At 34.6% G+C, this 15,198-nt stretch overlaps 1 protein-coding gene across 2 annotated transcripts; it reads right to left on the reverse strand.

Moving 5' to 3' along the window:
- Nucleotides 1-124: 124 nt before the first annotated feature.
- LOC110662732 (metal tolerance protein 11) lies at nucleotides 125-4,337 on the reverse strand. Of its 2 annotated transcripts, none has more exons than XM_021821820.2 (6): nucleotides 3,914-4,337; nucleotides 2,785-2,894; nucleotides 2,445-2,690; nucleotides 1,597-1,677; nucleotides 1,189-1,422; nucleotides 125-733 (listed from the first exon to the last, which is right to left on the reverse strand). In XM_021821820.2, exons 1-6 carry the CDS (start codon nucleotides 4,077-4,079, stop codon nucleotides 386-388), a joined length of 1,185 nt encoding a protein of 394 aa, XP_021677512.2. In that variant the 5' UTR covers nucleotides 4,080-4,337; the 3' UTR covers nucleotides 125-385. The 2 variants fall into 2 exon arrangements, with proteins under 2 accessions (XP_021677512.2, XP_021677514.2); XM_021821822.2 differs by lacking the exon at nucleotides 3,914-4,337 and adding an exon at nucleotides 3,436-3,593.
- Between the last annotated feature and the right edge of the window lie 10,861 nt (nucleotides 4,338-15,198).

Raw genomic sequence — 15,198 nt, forward strand, 5'->3', positions numbered from 1 at the left:
CATCTTTTCATTTCTTCGATTTTCCTCTTCTTCAAGGATGTGTTTGGTATGGAGAGTTGAAAAATTATTGGAGTAATACTTCAGGAAATAATAATTAAGAGTAAAGAATTGAGGTTAAGAGTCATGGAGCAAAAATTAAAGTGTATTTGATCATTGATTCTCAAATCTAGTGCAAGTCTTAATCTGTGGACAATATTTTCTCCAGACCATCTTCCCTAGTCTGAACATCCACGAATTCTCAATTGAAAACCAGTGCATTAGTGGAATTTACAGTCAACAATCATTTGCACAAAGGCCTAAGCTTCATGGACTTAAAACACATTGTAGACCTTGTTTGGAGAAAACCAAAACAACAGAATAAAAAAGGGATCAATGTTCGTTGTTACTATGGATGTGACGGTGCATGCTCAGGCTTGTGTGTGTACTCATAATCAAGATGAACAAAGGCACGCTCAATCTCTGGCAGCAACTCAAGCTTCTCCTGTAGGGATTCCCCAATGTCATGAGCCTCTTCCAAGGGCATGTTTGCAGGCAGCACAATGTCAACCTCAACAAAGTAGTGAGATCCAAAGGTGTAAGCCCGGACTGTATCAATATGTCTAACAGCCTTGTGATGGTTCCAACAAAGGTACGTGAGTTTCTTCAGATAATCCGGAGTAGCTGATTTTCCAACAAGGGAATTCACATTCTCCAACACTGTCATTGACCATGTGCGAATGGTGTACAAGGCCAGCTGCAGCAATATCAAAACTCATTGTTGTATGTATGCACAAATATTTTTAGTTAAAACAGAATCTCTTATGATGTTAGTTTGATTCATCAAAACAGGCCTTTGTCAATTTGAAGAATCAAGTCAGTACTCTACACAGATATATATCTTATAGGGGTCAGCTTAACATCATGAACAAGAAATCATAATCAATTTATTGCCCCTTATTCTTATAGAAGTCTTAACATGTCAGAGTCCAATAACCAATATATAGGTAAAACAAAGTAGCAAGCCAAATTTACAAAAAGAATACACAGTTTGCAGTGAAACAACTGCAGCTGCTTATGTTAATAAATAAGTAGTAGAGAACTATGTTAATTACTAAAGAAAACCGTATAATTCCCTGCTTTTCATATACGGTAATGGAGAAAATGATAACATGAAGGAGAGAGAGGAGGAGGGAGGTGGGTTGTACTCACAATTATGGCCCCAAAAGGGTCCATCCAATCTTCCATGTAATTAGCAAGAAGTGCGGCAATAAGGCCGATGATATTTGTAACAACATCAAAAAAATGATCCTGGGCATAAGCTTTAATGATCTCATTAGTAAAAGAGCGGCAATAAACCATCAGCAAAAGCTTTACCAAAGTCACTGAAAGCATAATACCCACAACCCAATGTTCTTGCTCTTTGGTCAAATCAAATTCATTCTCCTGGTAAAAGAGCAATAGAAGAAATGAGAGGATGGATACCTTTCAAATACATTCAGGAGTTTCTTTTTTTTTTTTTTCATATTTTCTTTCCTTTCTTACTAATAAGTAAGCGTGACATTCCTTAATAGAAATGGCACTCTTAACAGAATATGAATTTGATTAGTGTCCACTTACATCAGAAAACAATGTGCGTACTGACTCCAAGATTATCTGTAGTCCCAGAGTTGCCATGACAGAGGCAAAAACAAGAATTCCCTGTGCATGAGTCACTGTCACAGGTTATGGATTTGAAAATTGCTAGACATTTCAATAATTTAAAATTCTCTGAAGCATCAAATATGCATATTCGTGCAATTTCAACAGACAATTTCCATTATTCATGGATTTATATTAATGCATGGATAAACATTAATTCAAAATTTGGTGGAGAACTAAATTTACAAGTCTTTAACATGTTCAATGCAAATATGCAATATCATGAGATCTAGCAATACTGAAATGAAATCAGAATACAAGTTCCAACTTCTTATAACAGCAACATTAAACTTAAAAACAGAAAAGAATTAAGGGAAAAAATAGCAACACAGAGAACAACGGAAAAAAGAATTCAGCATCACTTTGGAACAAGTGTTCATCTGAGAATCTTGTGTTTTTTGCCTGCAAAACATATGTTTCATTGTTTTCTTTCGGAATTACCATATTGTTTTATAGGAGCATTCTCAAGTGAAGTGAGCAATTCGCATTTTCTTTGCTCTTTCACAGTTATTAACCCATCCTTTAATGAATACTTCATATTTTTTGTGTTGTTATTTTTTGCTTGTTGAGTACTGCTAGAATCTAATGGTACACTAATATCAAAATTTGACAGTTTATGACTCATGTTAGTTTCTGATAATTTGATATACTCCATCACAATTGTATGCTCTTAAATACTGAGCTCTACAAATTGTTTCCTGATGTACAAGAAAAATATGCCAAACAAATAAAATGACCAACAAATGTGCACTAGTTGGAGGACTGACCAATGGTTGCATGCGCTTCTTTCCAATAGGGTACTGATATGGGTTTGGTGTTTGCATAGTGAATGCAGTAAACCACAAGATGAAGCCAGATAGAAGATCAAGCAGAGAGTCCAATGTGGAAGCAATAATGGCTAATGAACCACTTCTGATGGATGCATAAACCTTAGCAGAAAACAGAACCATATTGGCAAAATTTGATATTCTGATAGCAAAGGTCTCACTTCTAGCCAAATTATCCTGCTCTTCCTGCACCCATAAACAGCAGCAGTTTTAATTAAAAGAATTAGAGCATGCATCAATTGTGTTTCAGATAAAACAAAGGGAAAAAGGGAAAACAGACCTTTGACATTCCAGGAATAAAGCCACGCTCTGCTAAGGCATCCATTTCATTAAAGTCCTCAAGCATTTCCACCTGCTGCTGATAGTAATCAGCAACATCATCTTCTGGACCTGAGGCCATTAAACGACACAAATTCGATGTGACTCACACTGCAATTGAATTTTTAATTGCAAGCATACCATCATCCATATAATAATCACGAAGCTATGATGCATTTCATAGACCCATGGATGTCATATATACATAGAAAAGTCAGTGTTAACTGCACATAACTAATAAAACTAAATCATAAAGTGACGCTTCCTCCATAGCTCTTCCTAATCCCAGAGTCTACTACATGATACTGTCAAAAGTAACCAGCATCTATCAACAACTTAACATTCCACAAATGCAGATATGTAAAAATAAACTCTAGTAAAAACGATTCCTTTTTCTTCATCAATTCATTCTACCATATCTAAGCAATGATCGACCCAGTGGGCATGAGATCACTCCGGGGCTTCCAGAGGAGAAGTAAACGTACAAGCTTAGACTTTTAGCAAGACTAGGAAAAACCCAGTCAGTAAATAACACACGGCTCATATCTCCTTTAATCTACAGAAAAAAAAAATGGAAACAAGTTTGCCATGATCCCCCAACAAAACCTCTTACCTGAAGCCATCCGATTCCTGTCAATCATACGCCTACTCAACCAAATAAAAAAGAGGGGAAGGGGTAAACTGTAAAGAACTAGCCTCTCACAATAAGATTTCACTTGTTTATGGCCAAACTACCTCATATATGGACAAAGCAACTAAAACCCATCATCATCATGACCTCCTATGATCCAAATAAAGACTCAGACAAATAAATGATAAAAACATCAAAACAATAAATAATCAAACGAATAATAAATGAATACCCAAACAAGCAAAAAAAAAAAAATTATGGCAGACAAAGCTAAAAAAGAATATTTCCATTCAGAACCAAAATCAACCAAAAAAGAAAAAATCAGATACCAAACAAAGAGCATCAAGTTTATATATATATACAAAGAGCATCAAGTTTATATATATATATATATATATATATATATATATCTGTTTTGTGGTAAGAAATTATTCAAAGAAGGGAAAGTTGGTGAAATTACCTAAAACACCAAGGCAATCATGGCGGCCATGAGGCGGCTTTTTCTCTTTGTGCTCCGCAGATAGGTGATATCCATCGAAGTTTAACCGCCATGACTGATCACCATTGCTGTTGAGGGGCAACAGTGAAAGCTCCTCCTCGTGCTGGTGGTTTACCGGTTCCACCATTCTCAGGTCACTCACTGGCCGCCACCAGATTCAAGAAGCTCTCAAGTGCAAGTGTTTTTAATAATATAACGTGTTCCTGGTGCAAACAGGGAGAATGGAAATTTAACGTCAAGAAAAGGGTATTTTGGGGGTAGAAATATGGAGCGCAAATGCTCTGGTTGGCGCTTGGCGTTTGGAGGCCATTTCTGGAACCAGGGAAGGAAAAGTGGGAAATCCATCCATACACGCATTAAAGATTTTATTTGTGGTAAATTAGTTCTTAGACGTTGGATTCTCAATTTTTATAACTCAACACTTTAATCTCAATGTTTTGGTTCCGTCAATTAAGAGGTCTTTCCATTTTATACATTCAAAAAAGACAGCCAATGGACCCTAACACTGTTTGGATTGAAGAAAAACAAAAGGGAAAAAGAAAATTTGAGGGGATTTATTTATTTATTTTTTTTTGCATTTGGATTGGCAGAGAATATGGAGAAAAGGAAAATTTTAAAAGAAAATCATATTTTTTCCGTTTATTTATACTTTCTTTAAAAGCAAAATATGTAAAATTATAAATTTATCCCTTATATTTTATAAATTTTGTCTTAATTTAGAAGTAAAATTATATTCTAATATATTTTTTTTAAATTTCTCATTATTGATATCTTTTTTATTTTTCTCTATTTTTTTTTTAAAGACAAACACAACATAAAATGACCTTATTGTCCTTGATTAAATTAATGGCATTTTAACTCAAGGTAAATCCCCAATGATTCAACGTGCCCCTCTCTGTAACTCTCAACGACTCCTTCAATCTCACTGAACCCAATGCAGAGAACACCATAGACACACCTAGCCTAAACAATAGCTACTAAAGAACGCCTTTGATTCTCTTGAACTTTAGCTAACCACTTCCTTCGATCCAAAAACGTGATGTATTGCATCCATGAGTTGCAAAATTGACCTTTGTCAGCCCGTTGTTGATGAACAGTGACTATTCCTGATTGACAGTTGAGGATTTCGAGTCAAACGCGATGTATTGCATCCATAAGGTAACGAAGTATATGAAGAAAATGAAAGAGGATGAAAAAGGACCAGTATATTTATTGCCATTCGAGGCTTGGCAATTTATTATCAATATTGGTATTTAAATATATTTGAAAATTGAGTGTTTCGAGTATTAGTGTTTTTATGGTGCTTGCAAATGTAAAAATGTATGATGGAATTTGAAAATTGGGTGATTTGGATCGTGTTGTTCGGACTGAGGCATTGTTGATGGAAGATAAATAAGAATTTCTCATGAAGAGAAAATTCCTAAGAAATTGAGATCTTTGGATCTCGAAAGTCTTTACCAATCCGAGAATTCAAAAAAAGGTTTGAACTAAGAACTTGAAGAGAAATTGATATTGTTGTGGGTTTCCAAGGTCACTCGAAATTCAAAGATTAAGTGAGCGTTGGTAGGTGGTTAACAATTACTTTAGCCTCAAGTCATAATCAAATTATGAACTGAATATTCAATATAATCGAAGAAGTGTTTTCTATTGCATACATGTTTGAGAAGCCTTACCTTATTTATATAATGATTGGGATGGTAACTATATGAAATCTCAGATAGATCTTCACCAATTTCCTATTTAAGTTATAGCGGTATACATCATAAAATTATGCTAGGAATTAGGCGTGATCAGTGGTGTAATCTTTGTTTGGTCTGAACTCAATGAGGGTATCGATTTTTCTAATCTGTCCGATCTCACAAAATAGGTCGAAATGCTTTTAAAGATCACCTCCGAGCTCGGATCCTTTAAGTGTTTGGATATAAACTTGGATGCGTGAACTCTATCTAGATCGGCTTTATTGTAACATCCCTCACCTATCTACAGTGTAGTCGGGCAAGGTGCGCTACATTCTATACCAGAGCACCCTATCTTGTCTTGTTGTGTACGATATTAATTTAACGTCCATTTAATTATATTATCTTACGTGTAGAAATTTTTTTTTTATCCCATTTCATTTTTATGGAGACCCAGACAGAGTCTCCTCTGTTTTATTAGTGCATGACGGGTTTCCTTATTTACCTGTTAAAAATAATTTCATATCATTTTCATATTTTCATACATCATCTCGTTGCTCATTTCAAAATTTTCAAGCATTTTATTATATCATAGCTCATATAATTTTGAAGAAAATAAATTTGATTTCATTCATACAAACTTCATACATTCATATAAAATTTGTATATAATAATTTACAATTTATTTACATTCACAAAATTATGTACATAGTTTACTTACATACAATAATCAAAATGCAAAATTTAACTATACATGAGCCCTACCAAAATAACAGTTTGCTGTAACAACCACTCTGTAGCAGATCTGATCAGACTCCTATCTCTACTACTATTGATGCTGCTGCTGCTGCTGTGCTCCTGTACCTATGCGATGGAAAAACCAACTCTCTAAGCATAACGATTAGTGGTGCATAAAATAAAGGAAAATAACTAAACAATTTAAAATAATTATTCTAAGTATAATTTCATAAATTTCTAAATCATTTACATGTTTTATGAAATTTTGGAAGCGAGTAAGTTATTAAGATCTTCTTTATTCATTTATATCATTTTAAATCTTATTGCTCAGATCTGTGCCAAAGTAACTTATAACAAACTATAAAGACTGGATACACGGGAGTATACTAGTTAAACATCTATATTTCTAACATGTATATGTCTATCATGTTAGGCACAAAGCCAGCAGGCAGGCATAAAGCTAGTAATAAAATCAGGCACAATGGCCAATGGGCAGGTATAAAACCAGTAGAACAACCATCTTAGATATATATTGTCCATCAATGATTATTCATATGGGCAGTAATGCTATCTGTAGTCCCTAATTGGTATACCAATCGATCCATACTATATAAGTAAGTCTAGGTACACTTTGGGCAAATTAATATTATTAAGTATTTATTAACATTTTCATGTTACTTATGATGGAAAAGACAAGTCTCCCATGCAGATTCATGTCACTTTTATGTTTAACACTTCATTTTAATCAACTTTATATCATATGACAAGTCATTTTATGAATCTTTCTTAAGGTCTAAATTTGATGTCTTAACTTTACCTAACAAATTAGTCAAGATGTAGCCACTGTTTGGCCATACATTCTTCATGGGAATTGTTCCTCTATATGTTATCTTTGTTTTCCTTTTTGAATCATGTCATTTAGGGTTTTAGAACTCAAGTTATGATCAAATAACCAAAACTGGTTCATTAACTCACTCAAGTTTCAGAACCAGGCAGATTCTAGAGTCAATAATTTCCTAATTATTTGGACATGTTACAGCCACTTTTAGGCCTAATACTCTTCATGGAAGTTGTTACCCTATGTCTTAGAATCACTCAAATTTTTGAATTACAATTTTTCAAGTTTTGTAGAATTAGTTATAACCAATTAATTGGCCTGGACTCAGATATCCTGTGCCAACAGGATTCCAGTTCAGGTCAGTGGCTTTGACTCCAACTTTAGGGTTCTTACACTCAAATTTTGAGAAAAATTTCTAAATCAAAGTTGAAGCAGTATCTCTTAGGTTTCCAAAATAGTTTGGCTCATCTCATTTGGGATTTCCCAGTGGGAAATATGGTATAAAAACTATAATGGGGTCAAGTGGTGGTTTAGTCAAATTCCAGGTTTTGATGTGCTGACTTGTTCTAGCAATTTGGCTTAGTTCCCTTGGGTTCTAGGTTCTGGTCAAAACATCAATATTATAGATCTATGTCTTATAAAGATTTCAGCATTAGTTTCCATTGCATTTTCAATTTTGTAGACCAAGTTACTGTATTTTTGCCAAAACTGATTGGATAGGTTCAAGTCCAGAATTTCTGGACAATTTGGTTCTAGACTATTTTGTTGACCCAATTTGGGCTAGTAATTTGGTTTGGTTAGAGAAATTTTTGAGCTCTGTGTTCTCATGAAAGTTGTAGTCTTATGTCTAAACTTTCCAATGGTATAAAATTCAGGTCATTTGGACTTGTCTATAGGGAGTTATTGCCAAATGAACAGGTACTTTGGTCATTTTTCTAGGTTTAGGGTATGGTCAGCCAGATTGAAATAGTAATTTGGTCAAGTTTTGGATAGAATTTAGGCATGGTCTCTTCATGAAAAATGAGGCATTTTGACCCTAGTTTCATCTCCAATTGGCCTCATACCAATTGGAGCAACACAATTCAAGTTATGGTTGTCTAAGCATGCTAGACTCTTTAGTCCAAAAATCCTGCATGAAAACACACTCCCAATTTTCACTTTCCACCAAACTCTCAAACTTCAATTGTATTCATGGCACTTCAAATAGTCAACAAACAGCCTCAATAACATCAATTTCAAGCCATACACAAAGTTTCCAAAGTCAGGTTAAAAACCCTAACTTCCATACTCAATTTACATGCAATATATACCAAACTCATATCCAATCAATTTGTATATCACATATGCTCATAAATAATTCTAATAGACAATTAATTCAATCTAAAATCAACAAATCCTAACTTTTAATGGCTGTCGAAAATTAGGGTTACCCTTTTTTTTCATGATTTTCTTTTAATTTTATAAAATTTCAACTCATTTTTAACTAGAATTCAAAGTTTAATGAAGGAGGGAAGCATAATAGTGCACTAACCTTTAATAGTCACTTCTTAGACTTGTGAAAACCTTAGAATTTCCTCACTTCTTGGCAGCCAAACTCTTTATCTTAGTGTAAGGATAAATTTTAGTGAAGGGTGTTTAGGGTTTTATGAGGAGAAAGCTTAGAGAATTCAAGCTTTAGCAAACAAAAATGGTGGAAGGCTTCTTGGAGCAAGGTTCGGCCATGAAGAGTGAGGAAGAAGAAGATGGGTCTTTTTAATTCATTTTGATGCCTATTGTTTGTCTTCTTTATCCCTTAGTATGTGTTTGTTAATTTCCCATTGGTTATGCTTTTTAATGGTCATTGTGACATCATGCTTACCTCAAAATTTTTATTTCCTTTTCTTTTCTTTTCTTTTCCCATTTCCATTCCATAATTCATGATTTTAATTTAGTTTATATGTTTTAAACTCTCTCATTTTAATTGACATTTAGGTCAAAATTTAACTCTGGGATTGAAATGACTAAAATGCCCTTTATTATACTCATTGGGTTATTTTTTGTCTGTACCAATAAATAAATTCTCCTAAATTTTCTTTGACATTTCTAATGTCATTTATGCCTCAGTAGACTTTTAATTAAGTCTCAAAATTATCTTCTAGGGTTCCTCGCAGATCTGGGGTCGACAACTATCTTCACAATCGCTTCCCAATACGGTCACCCATCGCCGTGACCCCGGCTCATTTAACTGAATTGTACTTTGCTTCTTTTACTTTTCTTTAATTTTACTTAGTCTGTATTCAATCAATTTATGTTTTCTCACTCTTAGTCTTTATTAAGTCAATTTATGTTTCCTCACTCTAGTTTGAGTGTAGTTCCAGACATCCTGGCTGTCTGAACAGATGTTAGTCATTGAAACAGTAGAATGTATGAACTACCTAAAGTGAGGGCGTTACATTTATGGTCTTTTATATCATTAGTCCCCCCACCAAATCCGAATCTTTAGGTTTAGAGGAGTAATGACTTTTCGAAACTCGATGAGCATTGATGGCATCCCTCTCAAAAGTTGCAAGAGATAAATGGTCATTTTTGGCATTCGAGGATAAAATTTTGGCAGTGTTTTGAATTTCCATCATTTAATGCTCCCACTTATATATATGTGTGTCTTCTATGTAAGGTTTATTTTATCCACTTTCTCTAAATTCTCTCAATTTCCTCCAGTCGATGACTTTGCAATCCCAGTTGAGACTTCGGTGAAGTTTCTTCTCCTAGTGAAAGGTAGTGTTCTTATTTCTAGTATTCTTTTTTTCTCTACTGCCCTTCTTTTCTTCATTTAAGAATGAGTGATACCGATAGCCAAAGAATGGTGATTACTCTATTTGTCCAATTTTCATGGAGTTCCAATGAAGAGGTGGGAACTAGTGGGAGGGTAGATGTAGTGCAATCTATGCCTCACCCATTTGATTCTACCAGTCCTAGCAAAAAGAAAACCCAAAAGCCAAGAAAAGACTCACCTCCAGTAGATGAGGTTCCCTCGATTTTGTTATCATCCGATCTTCTCCAAGTAAGTGAAGAGTTCAATCTCTTAAGCAATCTGTTTGAGTTGATCAAGTGCCATGGGGACTTTTGTGCCTATCATTACTTCAATGAAAGAGATCAGATAGTAGTTTATGAAGAGCAGTTGAAGGCTGAAGCACGATTTCCCTTAGAGTAATTTTATAAAGATGTGCTGAACTATCATTGCATCTGTGTGGCTCAACTTCATCCGAACTCTTAGTGGACTTTAGTGGCTTTCTGAGGTTTATGCCGAGCTAAAAATTTGATCCCTATGGCAAAAATATTTGTTATTTTACAACACCTTGGGAGGCAAAAAAAATAAGGAGTACTGGTTTTTTCAGGCGAAGCCAAACCGTGGGCTCTTTACTAAACTCCTATCCTTTCTAAAACATTGGAAAGACAAATTCATTATTCTTCAAAGCAAAAATCTACATGGTTTTGAGGGCATTTCGAGGAGTTGGAACTATCTGGCCAAGAAATCATGAGAGAGATCATCTTAAATCGAGACGAGGTAGGGGTTGTGTCCAAGAGTTGAACATGACATAAACCGTCCAAGAGCTATAATTCTCCCATTCAATCTTTGAATTTCTTTGATGGTTTTTGGTGGTTTCATCTCTATAATGGCTTTGATTTTTTCAGGGTTAGTTTCTATTCCTTCCTCTAAGATTAAAAATCCCAAAAACTTTTCTGCTTTGACTCCGAATATACACCTTTTTGGGTTCAGTTTTATTCTAACTTTATCGAATATGTTGAATGCCTCTGCGATGCTTTTTGGGTGATATTTCAAATTTTTGCTTTTTATGATCATGTTGTCAACGTATACTTTACTATCTTGCCGATTAACTTTTCGAACATTTTGCTCACCAATCTTTGATAAGTTGCACTTGCATTCTTTAAACTAAAAGGCATTACCTTATAACAAAGACTCTCTTATTTGTGATGAATACTGCCTTTCCTCATCTTCTAGGTCCATCTTTATTTGGTGGTATCCAGATATAGCATCTACTAGGGAGCATACTGAATGTCCTGTTGTAAAATCGACTAGCTTGTCAATTGTTAATGGAGGATAATGGTCTCTTGGGCATGCTTTATTAAGGTTGGTGATATCGACGTCATCCTCCATTTACTGTTTGACTTTTTGACTAGGACCACTTTCGCTAGCCATGTTAGGTATTTAACCTCCCTTATAAGACCTACCTTTAATAATTTTTGGACTTCTTCTGTAATAATTTGTTATCTATCTGTCACAATTTTTTTTTCTTTTGTTGTACTAGCTTGATGTTTGGATTAATGTTGAGACAGTAAACCATGAGTGTGGAGTTTACTTCTAGCACTTCCTCCAAACTCCATGCAAAGGTGGATGATCTCTCAGTTAGTGTTCTGATGAGCTCTTCCCTATTCGAACCCTGCAGTGCAGTGCCAATCCTGATTTTCTTTCCTATGTAGAGTTTGACCTCTTCGATTTGATCTGTTCGTTCTAGAGAGGTGCTGCTTTTTGGCTTTTCTAGGAGATTGATCAGCTATGTGACCTTGCCTACTGCTTTTGTTACAGAATTCTCGAGCTAATTTTTAGCTCCCTTTTACAATAACTATTCCACTTGGAGCTGGAAGTTTCAAATATAAATAATCCATGTTAATCAAAATGTTATCACCATTTAAAATTGGTCATCCCAAGATTGCATTGTAGGAAAATGGGATATTCACTACTATAAATTCTGCATATATGGATCGCTTGTGGGCTTCGTCATCCAAAATTACTATTAGGTTCGTGGTTGCAGCTACTGGCATGTTCTTGTCTCCTAGCCCAACCAAAAGGAACATTACTATGGTGAGATATTCTCTTTTTAACACTAGCTTTTTGTAAACTTCTAGTGTAATAGGTTGATTGAACTATCTGTATCGATGAGAACTCTTTGCATCATGTACCTGTTCAATAAAATATTAATTACTAGATGGTCAAAATGATACCTTTTAATATTTTCATAGTCTTTTGGTCCGAATGTGATCGAATCTTTGGAGAAGGACTATGTATCAATGGAGAATACATTCTCAGAGCTTACTGCTCTAGCTATCTTTATGATTTTTCGGTCCTCTTGCTATAACATTAATGACTCAAATGGGCTCTTCTTTATTGTGTTTTTCTTGACTCCTATCTTTTAATTTATCCTGCCTCTCTTCCGTTTTAGCAAATCTTCTGAGGTTTCCTTACCGAATAAGCCTTTCGATTTCGTCTTTTAACTGTCAACATTCATTTGTGGTATGTTCATGATCATCGTGAAAACGATAGTTTTTCTTTCTATCTCTTTAGTTTGTAGTTTTTGGCTTCATTTTTTATGACCATTTGACTTATTGGCCATTTTTCTATATCCACATCAATACCTAGGCTCTGGATTCTATTAGCGAAGTGTAAAAGCCGTACCAATCTCATCAAAAGGTTACTAGGTGTGAGTATTCGATTTGAACCGAACCAAACCGAATCAAATTATGAAAACAGAATTATATATTTTAGAAATCGAACCGAACCAAAATAGATGAAAAATTGAATCGAATCAAACTGCTCTATTTTGATTTAGTTCAGTTCAAACCGATCGGTTTTAATTTTTGATTTTTTTAAATTTAGACTTGATTTTTAAGTTATTGATCTGATTTTAAACTTGGTTTGAACCTAATAACCATTTAATCAATGAAATTAAACAATTTATATATATATATATATATATATATATATATATATAATTACATATAATTCGTAAATTCCCTACAAAAATAAATCAATTCAAAAATCAATAAAACTATCCGGTTCGGTTCGGTTTCACAAATTTTTTTCTCTTCAAAACTGAACTGAATCGAAATAACCAAAATTTTATAATTGAACCGAATCGAATCAAATTATCTTAAAAATCAAACCGAATTACTGAATTAAGACAATTTGGTTCGGTTTATTCGGTTTGAACTGAATAATGCTCACCCTAGAGATTACCAAGTCTAGTCCATCGGTTCACCGGTCACTATGTCTTTTTTCGTACCTCCTTTCTGAACTCTAACTTGCATGCCTTTCCTCTTTAAAGGTTGTTCTTTCGTTATCTAATCTGATGTACTTTCTTGCTCTTTCCATTAGTTGTTCATAATATACTTTTGGGTTCTTTATTAAGAAATCCACAAATCTGTTATTTCTAGACCCCTTTTTTATTGCTTTGCAAGCTATTTTGTGGTTGAGGTTTTCTATCTGCATAGCCTCTACATTGAATCTGGACAAGTACTTGCTGAGATGCAGCTTATCGAATCTTTCTCAAATCAAATAACAATTTCCTAGGTGAGATGCAACTTGGAAACTTTTGTTTAAATGAGCTTGCTAGTTGCTCAAAGTTTTCTATAGAGCCATCTAGTAGCTTTTGGTACCACTTTCTGGGCAAGTCCTATTAGCGTCTTTGGAAAAATGCTATATAAAATAAAATTGTTAATATTTTGTAAAAGCATTATTGTGCAGAAGTTTGCCAAATGACTTATGGGATCAGAAGTCTCGTCGTATTTTTCTAGGGCTTGTAATTTGAATTTTTGTGAAAAAACTTCTGACAATATTTCATCACTCAAAGGTAAGCCATCTCCCATTTCATAATTATCGTCATGAGATCTCTTTTGAAACTTTTTGATTGCCCGTGTGATTTTTTGGTCAACAACACTTTGTTGAGAGTCTAATTCTTCATTAGCTGAATATTTTCTCTGTCTTGCCTTTGCTATTTCCAGATTTTGCTTCTTTGACTAACTCTTCGGATGGTATTGTAGTTATGGAAGGTGGAGCTGGTGGTATGACCACTAGTGTATCTAGAGTGCAGCCCTTAATGTTTGCTCGTACTCTCTTTTTAATGATTCTAGCATGGCTTCCATTTCCTTGATTTTTTTGATCATTGACTCAAGATCAATAAGGCCCACTGGCTGTGTTCCATGGGTTGGTGTATTCGATTGTGGATATATCGCCATTGGCAGAGTACCCATGTCACATAAAATCTCTAAAAGTGTTTTTCCAAAATTTAAACCTGCATCAGCCATTATAGCGTTATGAATGAGAAACAAAAATTTCCAGAAAAAAACACGAACAAAGTTTTGATAAGAAATGTAAAGGAAAAAATAGTTGGTAGCTTTTTTTCCATAGACGGCACCAACTGATGTTGTCGTGAGTTTCCTGGATGTTGGGTCTGACTGAATCAAGGGTCACCTAAAAGTCAAAGCTTAAGTGAGAGCTAGTGGGTGGCTAACAACCACTCCGACGCTCAAGTCAGCAATCAAATTATGAACTAAATATTCAATGTAATCAAAGTAAATGTTTTCTATTGCATGTCTGTTTCTAAAGCTTTACCTTGTTTATATAGTAATTGGGATGGTACCTATATGAAATCTCAGCTAGATCTTCGCCAATTCTCCATTTAAGTTATAACGATATACATCTTAAAATTATACTTGGAATTAGACGTGATCAGTGGCGTGATCTTTGTTTGGTCCGAACTCAATAAGGGTGTCGATCTCTCAAAATAGGTTGGAATGCTTTTAGAGATCGCCTCCGAGCTCAGATCCTTTAGGTGTTTGGATCTAAGCTCAAATGGGTGAACTCTATCCAGATCGACTTTATGGTTTTTTATATCAGAAATGGTGCTTTAGATGTTAGTGCTGTTGAGAAGAAAGTTGAAAGAAAGAATAGCAGAAAAGCAAGGAATGCGATCATTGCTTGATGTAAGTTTTGGGAGGCAAATGCATGCCTAGTTGATTTAGATTAGTGGGTTTTGGTATGTCATTAATGGTAAGATAGAGCCCCTAATGAGATTAGTTTGTGTGTATAAAATGAAGGGAAAGAGATGAGGTGAGAAAATGGAGAAAGGAAGGAAGACTTTGAGGAGAAGGAAAATTAGAGAGAAGAAAGGATAGTTGATAAAGGTATTTTAGGAATTTAAAACATTTATTTCTCTTTT

This window comes from Hevea brasiliensis, chromosome 8 (genome assembly GCF_030052815.1).
Source record: "Hevea brasiliensis isolate MT/VB/25A 57/8 chromosome 8, ASM3005281v1, whole genome shotgun sequence".
NCBI classification, from domain to species: domain Eukaryota; kingdom Viridiplantae; phylum Streptophyta; class Magnoliopsida; order Malpighiales; family Euphorbiaceae; genus Hevea; species Hevea brasiliensis.

Excerpts from the sequence above, each read along its gene's own strand:
- LOC110662732 (XM_021821820.2), bottom strand. The coding sequence starts at position 4,079 with ATGGTGGAACCGGTAAACCACCAGCACGAGGAGGAGCTTTCACTGTTG. Across the intron at positions 2,691-2,784 it reads TTATTCCTGGAATGTCAAAG|GAAGAGCAGGATAATTTGGC; the intron begins GTCTGTTTTCCC and ends TTATGGGTGCAG. Across the intron at positions 734-1,188 it reads ACCCTTTTGGGGCCATAATT|CTGGCCTTGTACACCATTCG; the intron begins GTGAGTACAACC and ends ATATTGCTGCAG.